Source organism: Archocentrus centrarchus, chromosome 9 (assembly GCF_007364275.1).
Source record: "Archocentrus centrarchus isolate MPI-CPG fArcCen1 chromosome 9, fArcCen1, whole genome shotgun sequence".
NCBI lineage: Eukaryota > Metazoa > Chordata > Actinopteri > Cichliformes > Cichlidae > Archocentrus > Archocentrus centrarchus.
The window spans coordinates 21,424,530-21,445,737 of NC_044354.1; the positions used below are offsets into that span (position 1 = coordinate 21,424,530).

Genomic DNA, 21,208 nt, shown 5'->3' on the forward strand with positions numbered 1-21,208 from the left:
GCTGTAAAACCATCCAACACTGGGCACACTTACAGTAGTTACCTTTCTACTACCTCCTAATTCGGTTAAAAAAAAAATAGTGTAGCAACCTCGTTGCATCTACAAAAACAAAAAAAAAAAACATCTGTGGCTTCTTGGTGATTGCATTGATTTTTTTCACATTCTGTGACCGATTGCAACTTGTGGTGACTAAATAGTTGCCCAGAGCTTAAGGGTGTTGAACAGTCACGACCACTTTTAATTGCAAGATGATTGCACAGGTTGCCTGATAGGTGGCAACCTTTCTGCAAACAGTCACAGTCTGACTTGGACCGACTGCAATTTCTCTGAGAGAGCTTTTTGAAGGATTGCAAATAGTTGCTGTCTAATTTATAAATGCAGACAGATTTCCAACATGTTGCCATCAGTCTGAATGAGTCTTTCTCAATGAGCACAACTCAAGGAGACTCGAGTCAGCTGGCTGCCAGCTGGTTGTATTCTGGTTATATTCTTTTAGAAAGGCTGCTGAGCCCAAATGTAATAGTTAAAGGTGAATTTCGGTTTAATGTGAATTTCTGTCTATGTAGACAGCAAGTAATGATTTTTTTGTTGTTGTTGTTGTTGCTGTTTTTTGTTTGTTTGTTTTTAAATAATTTATCACTGTTATTTGCTGTATTATCAGAAACAGATTGTATGTAATTGCCAACTTGACCCCTTTAATCTCAGACCAACTCCATCTTATAGCAACATTTATGGCAGTTTTTTTGTGTGTGTGTTTAATATAGTTATTGAAAAGTTTACATTACAAAAATATGAATGTACAAAAATTGCCCATAGAAAAAAATGAAAAAATTACAAAAATAGAAATAATAGTTATAATAAAAAAGAAACGCCCCATAATAATGAACAAACCCAGTCCTCATTGTCATTAGAATACTGTGCAAAAAAGCGCAAAACAATGTATGCTACTTTATAGTATCTGATCAACCATCGTGCCTAAAAACCATCTATTCCTGAACCTGCATCGAGGGTTGATTAAAGAAAAGAAGGAAGAATTTCCAAGTCTGGTAGAATTTATTTTCCGAGTCTTCCATTACATATCTAATTTTCTCCAGTTTTAAATTGGATAATATATCCCTAATCCAGCATGTTACTGTGGGTGGGGCAGATCCTTCTACCTCAGAAGGATCAGGCGACAAGCCAGCAAAGCTGAAAAAGCAATCACTTTGTGTCCCCCAACAGGTAACTCAGGAACAACCCCAAAAAGCAACATAGATGGTTTTAAGGTCATTTTAAGTGGCTTCTGAGGAGCGGCTTCCTCAGATTTACATCTATCACAGGTTGGATCTACTTCTGGATAAATCTTAGCCAATTTGGATTTGTGAAGGTGCACCTGGTGAACAACTTTAAATTGAATAAGGGAGTGTCTCGCACATATGGAAGAGGAATGGTTTCTCTAGCCCAAATTGTTTCACTGATAGTGATTTGCAAATCTTGTTTCCAAGTTAATTTTACTGCAAGGGTGGGGGAGAAATGCAAATGGGAAATCCGTCTCAAAATGGCAGAAATCGCTCCTTTCATAGTTGGGTCAGATGATATCGGTTCGTCAATTATGCTGTTGTCTGGTTTATCTGGGAACCCTGGGATGGAACCTGAAACATAATGTGTTTTAGTGACAGTGGTGGTATGCTTGACACTCATTTTGCAGGAAAAAAATAACTGAAGTGACATAATGTTACCTTTTGGATAAAAACAGATACGGACGAAGTTTCATTTGAGGACATAATTTGCAGTTAAACAAAGGTGATAAATCACAGAATGTGTTATTGCAATACTCAGCATACTGCAAAATGATAAAAATCACAATATCATATCATGGGGTGTTTGGTGATTCCCACCTCTAATAAATAGCTACTCAAAGTTTTTGTTATTCCAGTTTCATATATATTTTATTAAAATAATGATTTGTTTGCTCATATTTCTGCAGTTTTGTTTGTTTGTTTTAATTGCCATGTAAATAAATTTGATTTGATTTTGGTATCAGGGGTTTTTTTCTAAAGGAAAATCTCCAGCACTGTATGTAAGATACATAAATATGGATCTAAATTTAAACTGTGCCCCAGAGTAATTATATTTCTTTCATTTTTAATTATATACTTGTTTATTTGTTTTAATTAATGGTGACACTACATAAAAAGATCAGAAAAAAAAAACAAAATTACCAATTTTACATGTGCAACCTTTAAACGGGAAAGAAAACATTACAAATACAGAAACAGACACACAAAATGCACATGCATAATGCATAAGTAATAAAGGACAAAATCACTAACTTGTTGACTTTACAGAGACCAGAGAGGTCATTTATTTAAATGAATACCTTATAGACAGCTACATGACTGATTAATAGCAATATTGTTGTTCGTGATGTGCATAACATCACTGAACAGCTTCACTAAATGGAAGAGCAGCATCATCTGCTGCCAAAATAACATTACTGCAATGGGCAGATAAAACAAAGATGTTGGAACACTCCTCTAAAGAGACTCTGTTACCTTGATCAGCTTTTTTTAGTTTTGTTTTGTGGCTTTATCTGGTTATTTTATTCTCAGTTAACTGTGTATTGCCACTGATTTTCAGTTCAGTCCTTGTGTGATGTGGCATACCTCAGCCTTTTCTCCATGTTGCCCTTCCTTAAGAATGACTTCTTGACAGCCGCTCTTCCACTGAGATCATTTCTGCTGAGGCTTCAGTAAACAGTAGATGGATCGACTTAAGGACCAGATGCACCTCTCAGGTTCTGTGTCAGGTCTTTGCTGGATTTTTTTTTCCCTATTTCTTAAAGGGCATGACTTTCAGATACTATTCACCTGCTGTAGGTAGCTTTATTGGGCCTGCCACTTCTTCTTTTGTCCTCTTCTTGTCCAGTTTCCTCAAATTATTTAATTAAACTGCACAGCATGTTGAGATATGCCAAGTTTTTGACTGATCACTTTTTTGGTAGCCCCTTAACTGGCAAAGGCCCGGTGACGGGCCGTTTGTAGTCCCTTTTATATGGCAGGCTAGACCCTCCCATTTTTATTGACACGTCATTCGGCCAATCATGTAACTGGCTGCACCAAATCACCTGACAAAGCTACGTGACGCCCTCTGAGTATTATTGGCTCTGGGAAACCCATTTCTTAACATGATTGGCCGAATGAGGTGTCAGTCAAAATGGGCGGGTCTAGCCTGCCATATAAATGCACTTCATTCGGCCCGCGGACCAGACGCAGCCGATTAATAGGCTATGAAATGGGTTGTTCAGAGCCAATAATGACCAGAAGGCGTTATGTAGTTTTTGCTGCCAGTTAAGGGGTTAATCACCTTGTGTGCAAAAAGACTATTTTATGCCTATTAAACTGTGTTATCTGTGACATTTTTCATAGATTGAACAAATTATGTGATTTTTTTGTGACAGGCTGCAAGCAACAAAGTGAATGAGTGAAAAGGCAGCCAATTTCCAAAGAACGCCTTTGAAAGACCTTCAGAAAGCCTGGAGAACTATTACTTAAGAAGAGTTAAAAAGAGAGAGAGAGAGAGAGAGAGAGAGAGAGAGAGAGAGAGAGAGAGAGAGAGATTGAGAGAGAGAGAGACACTAGTTCCTTGAAAGCAAAATAAAAAGAAATCAGGAGTGGCTCAAGACTTTTGCACAGTATTGTACATTTAGTGCTTCTTCCTCTATGGAGGCAGTCAGTTGTGTGTCTGTGGAAAAAAAGTCTGTTACAGCACCTTTGCCAGCTTGTAGGCTTTGCAGAACCAACATTAACAACACTGAGGATTATCAGCTGTACTTTCTGATGATTAGTGTAAAATTTTTAGGTTCGCTGTAAAGGGCACCTTAGTGCAAACCTAGCTTATACTAGTCCACTATAGTAAAGAAATAAATAAAGATATACAGGGGTTGGACAATGAAACTGAAACACCTGGTTTTAGACCACAATAATTTATTAGTATGGTGTAGGGCCTGCTTTTGCGGCCAATACAGCGTCAATTCGTCTTGGGAATGACATATACAAGTCCTGCACAGTGGTCAGAGGGATTTTAAGCCATTCTTCTTGCAGGATAGTGGCCAGGTCACAACGTGATGCTGGTGGAGGAAAATGTTTCCTGACTCGCTCTTCCAAAACACCCCAAAGTGGCTCAATAATATTTAGATCTGGTGACTGTGCAGGCCATGGAAGATGTTCAACTTCACTTTCATGTTCATCAAACCAATCTTTCACCAGTCTTGCTGTGTGTATTTGGTGCATTGTCATCTTGATACACGGCACCGCCTTCAGGATACAATGTTTGAACCATTGGATGCACATGGTCCTCCAGAATGGTTCGGTAGTCCTTGGCAGTGACGCGCCCATCTAGCACAAGTATTGGGCCAAGGGAATGCCATGATATGGCAGCCCAAACCATCACTGATCCACCCCCATGCTTCACTCTGGGCATGCAACAGTCTGGGTGGTACGCTTCTTTGGGCCTTCTCCACACCATAACTCTCCCGGATGTGGGGAAAACGGTAAAGGTGGACTCATCAGAGAACAATACATGTTTCACATTGTCCACAGCCCAAGATTTGCGCTCCTTGCACCATTGAAACCGACGTTTGGCATTGGCACGAGTGACCAGAGGTTTGGCTATAGCAGCCCGGCTGTGTATATTGACCCTGTGGAGCTCCCGACAGACAGTTTTGGTGGAAACAGGAGAGTTAAGGTGCACATTTAATTCTGCCGTGATTTGGGCAGCCGTGGTTTTATGTTTTTTGGATACAATCTGGGTTAGCACCCGAACATCCCTTTCAAACAGCTTCCTCTTGCGTCCACAGTTAATCCTGTTGGATGTGGTTCGTCCTTCTTGGTGGTATGCTGACATTACCCTGGATACCGTGACTCTTGATACATCACAAAGACTTGCTGTCTTGGTCACAGATGCGCCAGCAAGACGTGCACCAACAATTTGTCCTCGTTTGAACCCTGGTATGTCACTCATAATGTTGTGTGCATTGCAATATTTTGAGCAAAACTGTGCTCTTACCCTGCTAATTGAACCTTCATACTCTGCTCTTACTGGTGCAATGTGCAATTAATGAAGATTGGCCACCAGGCTGGTCCAATTTAGCCATGAAACCTCCCACACTAAAATGACAGGTGTTTCAGTTTCACTGTCCAACCCCTGTACATGTTTGTATTTCTTTTGACAATGGTGAAACTTCAATGGGAGTCTTTAAATTAATAGTTTCCAGAGCAAATTCATGCCATGATGATGTTTCAACTAATCCATCCCTCCCACATTAAACACTCAAAAAGCATCTTTCTGTAAAAGAAAATCTTTAATGGTGAGTAAAATACACTGACATCTCGTCAAATCAAGCAACTCCATATTTTACTATATTCAAATATGCAAACATACGACTGCTGCCCATTCTTTCCTGTCAAAACTGAATCATTTGATTAAAACATGCATTGCTTCTATACAAATATACAAGGGGATATACAAGATCACAGTCTTTTCGATAACTGAAAAGTGTTTTTAGAGTCTACATAATTCAAAGACGTGACCCCGTGAGATAAAATAATTGGCTTGACTGAATGATACAATATAACTCATTAGCGAATGGAGAACGAACAGAACAGTTTTATTAGCACAGGACTTATGAGAGTGTTGACCACAGTCCGTCAGCTCAAGTAGGAGTGTAGCTGGACAGTGTTAGGCTCACAGAATAACATATATGAAGAGAGCCATGATGGCAGCACTGATCAGCCCAGAGATTGGAACTGTAACAAACCAAGCGATGAAGATATTCCTGAACAAACGCCAGTCAACTGACTTCCGGGAACGTAACCAGCCCACGGCCACCACAGATCCCACCTGTGTGCACACAATTCGAGAGTTCATCAGGTAATGTGCTCATGTATACGTTACATGTGCACAAAATTTCACCTACTTCTAACACATGCATCTATTTGTAGTAAACACAGGCATTTTAGTTTCATTACCTTGCAGTGGGTTGTGCTGACAGGAAGACCAATATTGGATGCCACCACAACTGTGATTGCTGAGGCCAGCTCAATGCTGAATCCACTAAAAGAGAAGAAAATGTCAGTATGCTGTGACTTTAACACAAACCAGGATTTTAGTTGTTGGTTGCATACCTCGAGGGTGTAATGGGGGTGAGATCTTTGCCCATGGTCTGGATTACCCTCCGACCCCACACCCAGAGTCCAATGCAGATGCCCACGCCACCATACAGGAGCAGCCAGATAGGCGTTGGTGAACTGGACAACACGGAGCCACTCTCATACAGAAGCCAGAGAGCTACCAGTGGGCCAATAGCATTGCTAATGACAAAAAAAAAAAAAGTTACTGTAAGTCACAGAAATAAACAAATATACATGAATTCTTCAGAAGAAAACCATCCTTGCCTACCTGACATCATTCCCTCCATGAGCAAAGGAGCCAAAGCACGCCGTGAGTATCTGCAAGAACTGGAAAAGCAAGGAAACAGAAGGTTGGTCGACTTCCAGCTCATCCTCCTCCAAAGCGAGGTCTGTGCCAGCTTCTTGAGTCACACTGCCCTCCAGAGCTGCACTCCTGTTGGACACTGCTGAGCTGTAGCTGCTGTAACTGTCCACCCTCGGTCTCCTCTGCAGCCCACCATCCACATCTTTGTACCTAGGATCTCCTTGAATTCCATAAATAGCCATGGTGTAGGAGGTGTAGCTGTTGTTCCTCCGGATGGGCCGCTCTTCTGTGTCGCTGTCACCAATGCACTCACCGACTTTGGCCATGTGGAGCTTGTGTAGCAGGTCTTTGTAAAGGCCGGAGTCTTTGTGGATTGTGTGGGACCGTCCACTGTGAGGATCAGTGATCACCATGGGGCCTACAGTCCCATTTAGACCTATGAGAATAAATTGCTTACTTAGTCAGAGTTACTTGTGGTTACACTAAATTAAATATTTAGAATCTGATTGAGCATGCATTCAAGTCATTACCATTGGCAATGTCTAGGTCTTTGGTTTCTGCGTCAATGCTGTCTAAATCAGTCTCCTCCGAGCCTCCGAGTTTGAAAGCCACCTTCTGACTGTCTGCTGGAGGGGTCTGTGGTCGGTGTTCATGAGGTATTGTGGACTGCTGTGCTTGCGCAGGTTTGCTGGAGCTCTTCTCCATGAGTGGAGTTGCACAGGGAGCAGCAACTGTTTGTCCTGGAGTACATTACACTCAGTGATGAATGAAGCACTCAGATTTTTAACTTAAGCAAAAGAGGTGATGCCAATGCAAAAATAAAATCAATACATCATTAGTTACATCATGTTAATGTTGTAGCTTGTAATTGTAGGACTAATTTTCTATTTATAAAATTATATTTATACCATATTTATTATGGTACATTTATTATTATGCATTATTATGCTTTATATTAAATACCATATTGGAGTTGCATTCCTAAATTTCATTGTTTGCGCTGCTTAAAATGACAATAAAGCCATTCTATTTTACTCTGTTCTATTCTACATATAATTTTATGTTGGGGGAATCTGTGGCGATACCAATCGGAAGGTCAGCGGATCGATTCCCCTGTCAATGTATTGAAGTGTCCTTGGGTAAGATACTAAACCCTGAGTAGCTGATATATCCATTGGCATGCGTGCGCACGTGTGGTGAATGTTAGATAAAAGTACTTAGCAGTGTGTAGATGAATGTGTGATTGAGACTTGCAGTACAAAGAGCCTTGAGTGCTCAAACTGAGTAGAAAGGCACACTGTAAGAACCAGTGCATCCATATACTGTTGGGGATCAATTATATCTCAGGTCAACCTAATAATACATTTTCATCCAGACTGAATTTGCCTAATACTTTAAATATGCTCCACCACAATGTAGCTAATTTGCTGTGTAGGAAAGGTGTGTCAGCTAATTTGTGCAACTTTAAAAAAAAAATAAAAAAATTGTTATGTACTTTCAGCCACAATAACCACATTTTTAAATATATGGTTTGAAAGTTTAAAGTCTAAAAGTGTCAGATTAACCCACCTTGGATTTTCTTCTTGAGGCGCGGACAGACAACAAACCAAACGAACAAAGCTGTGACGACGGCGCAGCCCAGAGAAATGCACAGCGTACCCCACCACGGCACTCTGTCAAAACCCAGCACTGCGCACACAAGACAGGTGCATGAGAGAGAGCTCAGTCTCAGATAAGGTGAAAAACGAGACGCTTAACTAATTCATTCACAACTCTGTCTGATCCTTTGAAAACAGTGAGAGAGAAACTGTTGGCCCTTTTACATTCATGCATATCTTTGGTTAATTTTAGAAACATGGTCACATCTTAGAAGCGCAACCCTCATGGGTTCATGTAAACCAAAACAGAGAAAAAAAAATACCCCCCCCCACAATTGTGTAAGCTGTGGTCATGTGATTTCATAAGAAATTATGAAACATTTCAGCTTGTTCTTACACAGAAGAGTATCAGTGAGAGGACACGCTCCTTCAATCAGATAATGTGAAAGAGAGCAGTCTTGCAGCCCAGAGATTAAAAAACCTGCTGTTAAAGACATTAATTTCACTTTCCTTCTAATGCTGGCAGTGAATAACTAACCAGGTAAATAGGTTAATGTGGCAACAGTTAATAACTTAACTTACCTGTTTTTCCTCACAGACAATAGCAGCTTAACAACAACTAAAAGGTCACATGATTTAAGCCATGGCTGCATGGGCGTTCCCCATCTTCAACGTGCACGTGAAGCCAAACTGGCTTCAAACTCTGCAAACTGCACAGACGGCTAAGATGCGTAATGAATAACTATGGTGTATGGTCTAAAAATAGAATGCTTGGACTGGAGCATGCACTGTAGTACGGTGCAATTTGGAAGTTAGGATTTTTTAATTTCCTTGACCCATACACACTGGCCTGTAACCTTCAGTGAAGGGCCCATGCCAGTTGACTTCTTGATTAGTTCAAGCCTGCAAACAAAACAAAAAGGGATGGAAATGTTCCATTTAATAGCCAAATTTATTTTAGAGCTAGCTAATTTTTTTCTTGTTATGTTTGCTTGCTTTAAGTTTTGACCCACAGCTTCCAGAAACTGCTTGGCTGAGAATGACTGGATTTTTAAATTTTTTTCATGAAACTGCCTCCTCAGTATTTGCCACCAACTTTTCTCCTAAAAAGCCTGTCACCAGCTCTCTGTGCATCTTGTGACACTTATAAATCTCATCCTCTTTCCAGGAATTCAACTGCTGAAGCAGTAGTGCAGTGTGTTAAGCAACAATCACAAGAATGATGGGTGCAGTCTGAGGATGTGCTACTCACTTGGTGCTCCTGTAAACATGATAGAGAACAGGTTGATGCCCATGGTGATGGCATAGAAGATAGGCAGGGCTCGCAGGCCATTGGGGACAGGGTTTGCCTGTGAAAATAGACTTTCTCAGTTATATGTAAGATTTTTAAATGTAGCAACATGTACTGAAAAAATATACTTAGACACAAGCAGTTTGCTCTGTTTTCAGTCTTTATGTGAATCTAAAGTAGCCAACAGTTGGCGCTTCTACATTTATCTTTTAACTCTTTGAGGGTCCTGATTGCTCAGCTAAAAAACCCTTAGACTACAGCAGTGAAATTATGTCAATTTTATAGAAATGCTTTTAATCAGTAACCTTCACATGACTCTCTACTTCTACTTAGGTATTATTTTGAATGGTGAATGAGTATTGGTTGTGTTAAAGGACACTTGTTGACTAGTCACAGTGAATAAGCCTTACCTTATTCAGGATGAATTTACGGACAAAATAGAAGAGAACTCCTGACATGATGCCTGACAGCACAGGGGACAGGAACCAGGAGGCCACTGTGGACAGCAGAACAAATTTTGAATGCATTACTGACCAAATGCACTTTTAGCTCGACTTGCATTTCAAATTTAACAGATATTTGTATTCATGTTGGGGAAAAACACATATTCACCAATGCGTAGTAGTTCCATCCATTTGACCCCTTGGTGACCTCTGGCTACCATGGAAAACCCAATTGTTGCTCCAACAATACAGTGGGTTCCAGAAATGGGGAGCTTCAGAAATGATGCTGCCAGCTGCCACACAGCAGAGCCTGGGGAACAAAACAGGAGCGAGGCACGCGCTCACAATCACTGAAAACACACTAGCCGAATATTGTCGGTACAAATTTGTGCTTGTTATTCAACGGCATGAAGACGTCATTACTATCTGAGTACTTACCACACATAGCACTTATTGATCCTGCCATCAAGACATGTTCTGAGCCGTTGTACATCCGGACATCAATGATCCCCTGCCGGATGGTCTCGCTTACTTTGGCCCCCAGCAAGACCGAACCGAGCGTCTCAAAGACAGTGGCCAGGACACAGGCCTGCCGCAAAGTGACCACTCCAGAACCCACTGCTGTACCAAATGAGTTGGCCACGTCATTGGCCCCCACAGAGAAAGCCAGGATGAAGGCAATGACGAAGCCTAGCACCAGCAGCCACAGGTAGCTCGACATGTCAGACTGAGAGGCCAGAGCCACGGTGGTGGCAGCAGCCAGGGTCGCTACTGTAGTTGTATACATCACTACTCGCAATATAACTTAAATATTGTAACAATCACTGTTATACCAAAGCCAAATTGTTTCCCCCTGGTTTGATGGTAACTTATGAGGTAATATGTTTTTTTTTAATATAAATAAATTACTACCACAATAAAAAATAAAAGAGCCCTTTAGTTCAGATCTAAAAGTTCCAGTGGGAAAGAAATTTGAATTAATTGCTAGCTAGGTATGCAGGGTTTGTCTGTAGGCTTTATTGTAAAATGACAAGGTATACAGATGGGAGAGAAATCCATTGTGACACACAGCCTCTGATGATGCACACTGCAAGAACACAGAAACACGCAGGTTAGTGGCTGATTCTCCTCGGAAAGGCTGAGCTCAGTTACATATTAACAAACCCAGACTGCAGTACTTGAAACAGCCAAACAGTATGCACAGCTTTGTTCGGTATGCATGATTTACTGACCAATGGTACAAAAAAGGAAGTATTTTATATCAGCAATATAATAACACCTTATACTGGTATTCCCACAGAGTGCAGGAGAGCTCAGCTAATTATAACATGAGCTATACTTTGTGCTGTAGAGCACTTTGTTGAAGCAATTCATAAAATTATTATGATGATGAAAGCAGCACATAAGCGTGGCACCTTACTGGAAACACACAGCTGTACAGTTTTACTGAGGGCTTCTGTGTTAATCATTATTTTCACAGAGACTCGGGCAGCAGTAAAATACCAGCTGGTTTAGTTTTGTTTAACCTTTGGTGAGTAAAGTGTGATTAAGAAAGTAAAATAAACCCAGCACTGCCTTCATTTTTCATTTCCTCTCTCACACATTCAACAGGTCCACACAAGGAGAGTTACATCATTATAGTAGCCTTTCAAATCACACTTGCACAAACAAATCCTACTTAAAACTTCAAAAAGAGCTTTGAGAGCTACAAATAACTGGTCTGGAAGTTTGTGCACACTTACTCAGCTCCCTTGTTGCTCTTGCATAATTCAAACGCGCTAGGAATAAAAACAAAAGGCAGCGTGAGTAGAGAGTAAGGTCAGTGACACTTACATGTGTATCCAAAGTTTTGTCCTCTCCGATTGCTGGGTGTCACTGTCAGGTGAACGGGCTTCCTGAGCAGGTGTTATGCAAAGTGAGAGGCCTTCGGAGGAGGTGCCAGTCCAGCGGCCTGCAGTGTTTGAGGCTCCCTTTGGAGGTTGGTTTATATATTGAGCTACTAGTGAGAACCCGCCTTTCCAGAGCAGTCATGGGACACCGGCTGCTCTCGAGCTAATGTTTATCGAGCTTGTTGATGGGGAAAAAAGTAATTATAGTTGTCTGGTGATTATATTGCTTAACCCTATCCCCAAATTATATTTATCTTAGCGCCGAAGAAAGACAAATGTCTATTGTGTTGCTGAAATAGCCCATCTCTCAGTCTAATTCCAAAAGAAAAGCAAGTGAAATATTTCTGGCGACAGTTTGCTTATGGTTGTTAAGCTTTTACTGTTTGGATGTAATCATTGTGGTGTTCCCCGAATATTGCCCATTTCTAAGAACAGGGACATTAAAACGTAAAATTGAGTGGGTAGGACACAACAAACGTGACTTTGGTTCCACCTACTGGTCAAATTTATCAAGTTACACCCACCAAGGTTATAAGAGGCCATAAGTGTTATCAGGTAATTTAGTACTGATGTGTGTAATTTACTCCTGCCGGGAATCTTGGGGCCCTTATTAGTTGTTTTCTCCAAATCTCTGACTATATATATATATATATATATATATATATATATATATATATATATATATATATATATATATATATATATATATATATATATATATATATATTTTTTTTTTTTTTTTTTTTTAAACCAGTAGTAAACAGACTGTAGTCAAATTTAAGCTAGAGAATCACCTGTAGACTCTATAGCTCATTAAGTAAGTGCAATGAATGTGACGCAGCAGCCACAAACCGTGCTGATTATCAACCTGTTATTCATCCATGAAGAGTCCATTTACTGAGAAACTCCAGGAGAGTGTCAGGCTGGCATCATCGTCAGCAGAACACACTCTTTTCTGAAATGCTACAGTACCTCCAAATCTGCTGATCAGTTCCGCTTTATTACTTATTTAATAAGTGCTGATTGGATGATGTAATTTGTGACATGTTCACACAAGTGCCGGGCTTTGTGGAAAATTGTGACCTTTCCAATGGACGTGGCAAGCTCAAATTGCCTAAAAAGTACTTTACTGACCGGAAATGCATGCAGTACATGCAAATGCACTATATCTTAGCAAATGAAAGAAAATCATTATAACTAAATGTAGTTGTGGTCAGAAGTTTGCATACACTCATCGTGGACAGGAAGTCATGGTAATTTTGGACTTTTAATGATTTCTTAAAACTCTTCTTTTTCCAGTTTGCAATGACTGTACAGCATTCTTCTTTAATCACTCTAGAAAACAAGAACTGGGTGCAAAATTTTGAAATGATTTGGGATTTTCTCAAATCCACACAGGGTCAATAGTACTTTATATACACAGGCTCAAATATATACATGCACTCACTTAAATCTTTTAATAAGTGATGCTGAAGGCAGTTTCTGTTTGCCAGCAACAAAAAGGATTTGCTTGACAGCACTCATTGGCTTGACCAACACTCAGAACAATGGGAACAAAATCCAAGAAACTCAGTGAGGATCTAAGAAGGAGAATTGTAGCTTTACCCAAGTTGGGAAGGTCTCTTGGAGCCATTTCTAAACAAATGCAGATTTCAAGATCATCAGTTCAAACACCTGTACTTAAGTACAAGTTATTCAGATGTTTCACCACTTTGCCAAGGTCTGGAAAAAGACCCAAACTGTTGCCCTCAGATGAGAGGAAATTGATATGGATGTTCAGGAACAACCCAGTAACCACCAAGGTTGATGCCTGCCATGAACTGGAAACTGCTCACACAGTTTCCAAATTTTACATCGCCATGGACTGGAAGAAAGAAGCCTCTGCTCCAAAACTGACACCTTTAAGCTCAGCTGAAATTTGCAGCTTCCCACAGGGACGGGCCAAATGTCCTCTGGAGAAAGGTTTTATGGTCAGGCAACGATTGAGCTATTTGGCTACAATGGCAAGAGATATGTTTAAGGGAGGAAAAGTGAGGCTTTTAAACCTAAGAACACTGCACCATCTGTCAAGCATGGTGGTGGTAACATCATGCTCTGAGGCTGTTTTGCTGCCAGTTGTACTGGTACATTGCACAAAGTGGATGGAATAATGAAGGATTCTTCAGCTTCACCTCAAATCAACAGCTAGATGGTTGAAACTTTGACACAACTGGGTCTTGCAGCAGGACAATGATCCCAAAAACACATCAAAACTGGTTTTGGAAGGGATAAAGCAGGCTAATATTAAGCTTCTGGAATGGCCTTCTCAAAGCCCCAATCTCAAGACTGTACTTAAAAGCCGGGTCTGTGCCAGGAGACCAACCAGCTTAAATGAACTCTGATTCTTCTGCCAAGAAGAGTGGTCAAATATCCAGCCAGAATTATGCCAGAAGCTTGTTGATGGCTACCAAAAGCATTTGGTCATAGTGCAACTTACTAAGGGACATTTAACCAAACATTAGTGGGAGTGTATGTATATTTGAGCCTGTGTGGATGAGAGAAAATCCTAAATGTATTCAAACTTGTGCACCCAATTCTTGTTTTGTAAAGTCAATAATGACGTATGCTGCACGATCATTCCACTCTGGAACAAGAGCATTAAAACCCCAATTTACCATGACATTCATGCCCATGATGATGTATGTATGTGGACTTGTGACCACAACTGTAGATCTGTGTGTGCGTCTGTGTGTGTGTGTGTGTGTGTGTGTGTATGCGCACGCACGCGTGTGTGTTTCTAGTGTTTGACACTCTCCATTGTATATAACCTACACAAACCCAAACACATACACACCCACTCAGTCATCATGCGTTACTAAAGCAAAAGAAAATCTGATTAAGAATTACGGCAGCTTTAATCAGCTATAATCATAGATGAATATCTGTCATCCACATGGATGAGTCATTTCTCTGTCTGACTGTTTCTGTGGCTGCTTTACATACAAATGATGCCCTTGTGGAGTTCTACATGATTCAATTTATAGCAGACACACTACATAACAAGACTATTTGCAAGGTTTTCCAATTGAATTCAGTTTTTATATCACTTGAATGACACAAATGATATTGGCGTTTATGTTTTATACAACATAAACATAATATTTTTTTAATTGATATTTATTCATTTAAATTTAATGTTCACAAAGATTTATTTTCTAATTCTATATATTTATTCATTTTTCCAAGAGACAAAAAAGATAGAAACATACAAAAAAACTTAAATACTAAATCAGTAACAACCTATTTGACCTTCAATAAAACAAACCAACAAAATAAACAAGCATACAATAAAAAATACATATTTTTGTACAAAGATTTATTGTCTAATAAAGTATTAAAGATCGGATCACATGTAATGCACTGTACAAACAGCGCATTATAAAGCCGTGTCAAAGGGCTTCTTTCATATCACATTCACTTGCAGTTGTGAATCTGCATTTAAACAGTTATCTGAGATAACTATCTTTTGTCATGTAAATACAAAGCTTGAAAAAGAACTTTGAAAAATGAATCACGCGCAAAGCCACAGAGACACAGTGTTTCCAGGCAATCATGTTCTCATGAGATCAGTGCTTGGAATTGGAATTGTTTAGAAAAAGAGTCTCAATTTGTTGACAGAGTCCTACCTTTTGAACAACCAAAGAAAGTTAAGGAACTTTCCCAGAAAGGTTAGCCAATCTCCTGTATAGTGAGGCATACTTAATTACTATTGCCTGGACTTAAATGTTGTTTTCTGTGATGTTTGAGGTATTCAGGATTGTAATTACCAGCCCTTGTTGCCTCACACAACAGTGTGCATTTGTTTTCCAGCAGCATGAGAAGCTGTTCTCTTGGCATTCTCATGGCCAGTTGATCTATATAATTTATATCTGTCAGCCACTTTCAGCTTAGTTGTGCTGAACTGCAGTGGCTGATAGACGGGACATGTTAATATTTTACTATGTTTGAACAGAGTGCATCTCATTGCTTTACATACAGTGATTTACTCTTCAGTAACTGAAGAGTATGACTTCATCTGGTAGGGTGCACCACCTATTATGTATTTTTTAGAAATATTACTTCCTCCTACAATGTAATAAATAAATAATGAAAATGTCAGAGCACATGCGAAGTGGATTATGAGTCAGGACTGATATTTAGTTGCCTCCTAGTGGTAAACTGGGCAAAGAATCTTCCTCTTCCTTAAATTTCTTAAGGTCCCCTATCAATAATTTTACCCACAGAGCTCTGTTTTTACTTATTTGAGTTTTCCATCATGCAACATGAAACCCTTTGTAATTGGCAATGTCAGCTGTAAAAGGTTAACCTAAGGGCCTCCAGGTGGCATCACTGTCCGCGCTCAATTTACGCGGGCTGATGAGTTGAAATACCAGTTTGTGTCTTAAGGAGGAAAATTAATAATGAGCGGTTAGGTCACGGTTTGCTGCTGTATGCATGCACGCACTCCGCGCACAGTCTGTTAGGTGCAAACTTCACGTCGTTGTTTGGTGGATTTTAAGAATTGTGCAGATGTTTAAACTCAAACCACATTTGCAAGTAGCCGACATATTTAATACTTAGCTTTAGTAGTTTAGTTTAGTAGTAAGAAGATTTCCAGTTTGCTCTTTCACCTCACCCCTGATTTAGAGCTTTCTTCTCTATATGTTCAGCTTGTCATGACAGTCAGGCTAATCCTCACTTCTTTCCAGATAGCTCAACACTGTAATTTCAAAGACAGAAGCTTTGGATGATTTTTTCCCCCCCCCTTTTGTTGTGTTGTCTATTACATTTAAAATCTGACAAGACAGGACATGCAAATCAGTAACTGAAGAGCGTGGCTGGTTCTCATGCTCAGGCCTATGTTAGCCCAACCCTTTCTTCCCCACTTCCCTCCCTCCTATCCCTTGCCAAACAGGATCTGTAGGATCTTACACGGTCATTTTCTCAGGAGACAGGAATGTCAGCTCACAGGGCTTTGTGCCTGCTGGAACTTGCTCCCTGCATTCTCTTGAATTTACAGGAAAAAGTACAGAATGAGTTGCCCATGCATCCATTTAATTTCCACTCGTGTGTGTGTGTGGCATCAAGCTCGTAGTGCAAAACAGTGCGAGTGCCGGATGTGTTGCAGACACACACTGACTCACTACTGAAATTAGGTTGTCTGGTACACCACCCTGCCTTATCTTTACAAGGTGTCCTTGGATTCTTTAGTTTGAAAGGAGATTTGTTTCCTTTTGGAACATGTTTAGTTTCCTTTTCATTTTCTGGGGACATCTGTTGTCCAGATTTGCCAGTGAACATTCATGTTCAAGAAACAAACACACAAAAAGGATTTATGCGATATTTATTTTAGGTCTGTTTAATTGTCTGTTTTGTGTACAACTTAAAAGCACATTTTACAGCAGATAGGCTAGTCACTTAGACTATAAGGCACCCAGGGGAATCAGATTATAAATATAATACAATGAAACTGCGGCATTCACACTGCTTTAGAAAAATGACACACTTACAAAAAGAAATGTAAAGGATTTTTTTTTTTTTTTGGCTGATTTTTCAATCATCCCACATCACCATCTACATTATCTCAACTTTTCAAATGCTATCAGCAAGCAGAGGATAGAAATGCAACAAATCAATAATGCTACATTTGTTTGTGTCGCTGTTTTAAGGTTGTAGATACAGAGATCCAAATCGACAGCACTCCTGCATCTGTAAGCTCGCTCTCTCAACACCGGCACTGGAATTTGCAGCCAGACAGCAGAGCTTTCCACACAGTGGCAGTGAAATTTTAAAAGTCACAACAAGTCCAGTTTCCACCAGGATCAGATGTTATTTCTGTTTTAATTAACAGACCAGTGGCTGGATGGTAGCACTGAGCCGCTGGTGGGCTCTTTGTGGCACAGATTTGGGCTGTGGCTGTAGGTGGGGGAGTGAGTGACACTTGGACTGCTGGGAGGTGTGGAAGAACAGGAAGAAGACTTGGATTTAATCTGTAGCCACTTGTCTCCCAAAGCCTTGGCAAAGTGGTCGTCAACAGACACGCTGATGGAGAGCTGCTGGGACTGAGCTTTCTGGTAGTTTACACCCAAGCTCCTCTGGAAATGCTCCTCAAGGACATGATCATAGTTGCCTTTGGGAACCGCTGCAATATAAAAGACGATTGACAAAACTTTACAAACACACCTAAGTGAGTCAGTAAAAGTGTGTGGTTAGATACACTATGATGCATGTGTAATCACTGGAGAGGGAACGTCTGGTAAATGAGCTCATTCCAAAAGAGTGCGAGGCTGACCTGATGAGTTGTTTTTGTGGCCCTCAGATCTTGAGGAGGGGTTTCTTAACGAGGAGGCACAGGTGATCACAGAGGGACGCATCTGAAAATAAAAAAGTAAAATAAGTGGGTCATCAATTAGACGAAAAGCACACAGAAAGTGCCTCTGGATTTTAACCAGGGGTTGACTTTTCTCTTCATTCCACAAACTCTGAATTGTTGTTGTGACACCGGTTAAATGTGACTGTTTACTCACTCTTCAACTGCAACAGTTTAAATGGAAAACAACATGATCTGAAAACTGAATAAACTGGTTGGGTTTGCGCGTAAAAGTCAGATCCCTCCCAGTGTGGTGGCATAAACAGGTCAGAAAGAAAGCGGTCTGTTTGGTCTTGTTGATGACATTCCTCCCTCCATTGCTCACATTTTCTTCCCGAATCCGGCTGGATTGCATAGCTCGGGCAAGCTTAGGCCTGCATACATGCTTAGAAGTAGAATGCTTGTACAGCTGGATTCACTGACTACACAAAGGAAATGTATCACTGCAGTTGGTGGCCTGTAGCTATGCTGAGGCTATGGGGATGTACAGTATTGCCACAAGTTCTGACCACCTAAATATCCTCACTCTTTCATGAAATAAAGTAGATTGGCTCGATTGGCTCTGCTGAATTACCTGGATTTGACTCAATGAAGTACTTTTAGTCTTTTCCTCTGCACTTTCAGTGTCTTTTCTGGGCTTCTTAATGAGGGCAAGAGGTTCATCCATGACTGGTGTGCAGTACACATGGGTGGGCAGAGGACTGGTGGGGCTGGGTGTTGGACTCAGGGTTTGTGTTGGACTCTGCTGGCTGCTGAACACTGCTGGGGCTGCTCTCTGGGCCAGTCTGCTTCGGCTCATCGCTCGCTCTCGTCTGAAATGATTTCAAAGAGGGTCAGACGCTTATCGCTGCCTTTTTTTTGTTTTTTACAGAATTTACATTTAAGAAGTCACATTTGTAAAATGAAGGTGTTCATAGCAAAATTAATAAGCAGTTTTACCAACCTTTCCTCCAAAGTCAGACCTCTCTCGTAGCTGCGCTTGCGTTTGATTGGATACACTGCTTGGGTTCGAGCCCGGTCATGTGTCATATGTCTGTACCTGTCTTCGCTTCTGAGATGAGGCTGACCTGTAAAACAAAATGAAGTGCGGAATTAGAAGAAGCACGCAAGCTTTTAAAGAAATACAACCATATCAAAGTATTGATATGGTTCCCTTGCTAATGCTAATTCTCCTTCAGAAAACTGACCATATATTGTGATTGTAACTAATTGGCAATGGTGTGTAGCAGTCAGTAATGAGTAACTGCTTGTTTTGATCCATGACATCAACTTGCACGACTGCTTTTCGTGGGAAAGTGTTTTTTTTTTGTGTGTCACCGTTAATCGTAAACTCCGTTAAGCTGCAGAACTCGATTTACCTGATCAGTGAGGGTTACAACACTCCACAGCTGATTCAATGCTAACGGTAAATGTTGTTTTTCTGCATATTGGCATTCAGCCCGATCACACGCTCACACACTCAAAAGGGCCCAAACAACTTTTTTCCCCGTGTCTGAGGACCCTGATTTGGGCGGCAACCATTTGCGAAAAGCCCATCAAAGTTAACACGTACACATCCTGGATCTTTGAAATTACACAAGTTGAAACACATCTACAAGCAGCTGCTGATGTCATTGACTTGTTCAATAAGAGGAGTTTAAAGCATGCCTAGACTGCAGGGTAAATACAAAAAATGAGCTAGAGGTCACAGTGTTTGCAATGAACCAAAGCCACATGGGGACATATTTTTTGCTAAATCAGTCTGCAGTCACATCCCCATTCCCCAATGTGTAATGCATACAATCAAAACACAAATACTGTAATGCTGTAATGCCACTTTTTCACTGTATGCTCAGTTAACACTTGGAAATTCACACTGATGGGAGGCTAAACTGTATTCAAATCAACAACTGGGTGTTTTTAAAGAAACAATGGGGTCTGGTGCCATAAACAGTCTGTTTAAATCTGCTTTGCATTCTTAGAGAAAAAAAAGCCTTCACACCAACACAGATCGCTCCAGTTCACATTTCCTACCACCTAAACTCTCCAACACATGTGAGCTATTCCTTCACACAGAGTGCCTTTGTGAAGGGGGGGTGGGGGGCGGGGGGTGGGGTGGTTAAGTAGGTAGGTATAACCACACCTATGCTGATTTTCTAATGCCTCGGGCATGATTATTTCTTCCTTATTAGCAGAGGGAATATGCTTCCTGACCTTCTGGTTCGCTGCATTTAAATCCAATTTTATTGTTATCCAACAGAAGTGCACAGTTTAGAAAATCTCAGTTCAAGCTTCAAGTGAGTTTTTACAAGGAGTCCCTTATTCTGTGAGTCAGTGTATGAAATATATGAGCCAAAAAGCTAAACATATTTCTAAGAGTGTATAAACTTGTTTGTTTTCCTCTGGCTTTTATTTGATTGTCACCATATCTGATTCTTTCTGCTTAACTTACTGAATTTACCTAAATATCACAGACAGACTAAATACCACTTTATGAACACAGATATTGTATATTGTTTATATAATATTGAAAAATATACATTAAACACACACACACATCTCTCTCTCTCATATATATATATATATATATATATATATATATATATATATATATATATATATATATATATATATATATATATATATATATATATATATATCAGCAGAGATGTAACCCCGCAGATAAATCAAGTATCCGCTGTCATCAAGCAACTTGAGGAAATCAAGAAAATGTGCTAATCGAGCTTACCTTCTAAAATGTAGACCTTGAAGCCACTGCTCATCCGAGTAATGTACTGGAAGTTAGCCACAGCCATCGCTCCTTATCTTTGTCTGGCTGATCCCGAGTACTGACGGACACCTTGACTGCTGGACTTCACAAGATACAATGAGCCTCAGTTATAGACTGTGTTGGAAAGGTAATGAGATGCTGGGTCTGAGCGCCGTCAGGTGAAGTATCAGGTGAGCGCGGAAAGACCTGTGACTCATTTCCTCTATTCCTATTGGCTGCTGCCAGGGCCAATGAAAATCCCTTATTCACCCAGTATTGGTATTGTATAGTAGGGAATGTACCTGCAGCATTAGGCCCATCTCAAAGGTGGAAAATAGAAGCCGCGAAATGTCATAGTATCACACATTTTACACTG

General features: G+C 40.4%; 2 protein-coding genes across 3 annotated transcripts; both read right to left on the reverse strand.

Moving 5' to 3' along the window:
- Positions 1-5,322: 5,322 nt before the first annotated feature.
- On the reverse strand, positions 5,323-11,773 carry slc20a1a (solute carrier family 20 member 1a). 2 transcript variants are annotated; one of them, XM_030738356.1, is made up of 11 exons: positions 11,640-11,773; positions 10,245-10,893; positions 9,976-10,116; positions 9,774-9,859; positions 9,325-9,421; positions 8,044-8,163; positions 7,005-7,214; positions 6,439-6,910; positions 6,165-6,350; positions 6,009-6,093; positions 5,323-5,880 (listed from the first exon to the last, which is right to left on the reverse strand). In XM_030738356.1, exons 2-11 carry the CDS (start codon positions 10,591-10,593, stop codon positions 5,725-5,727), a joined length of 1,902 nt encoding a protein of 633 aa, XP_030594216.1. In that variant the 5' UTR covers positions 10,594-10,893; positions 11,640-11,773; the 3' UTR covers positions 5,323-5,724. The 2 variants fall into 2 exon arrangements, with proteins under 2 accessions (XP_030594216.1, XP_030594217.1); XM_030738357.1 differs by lacking the exon at positions 8,044-8,163.
- A 5,283-nt stretch (positions 11,774-17,056) lies between these two features.
- On the reverse strand, positions 17,057-21,003 carry vgll4l (vestigial like 4 like). Its single transcript, XM_030738115.1, has 5 exons — positions 20,812-21,003; positions 19,027-19,150; positions 18,658-18,895; positions 18,006-18,087; positions 17,057-17,855 (listed from the first exon to the last, which is right to left on the reverse strand). The coding sequence occupies exons 1-5, from the start codon at positions 20,876-20,878 to the stop codon at positions 17,554-17,556; spliced, it is 813 nt and encodes a 270-aa protein (XP_030593975.1). The 5' UTR covers positions 20,879-21,003; the 3' UTR covers positions 17,057-17,553.
- Between the last annotated feature and the right edge of the window lie 205 nt (positions 21,004-21,208).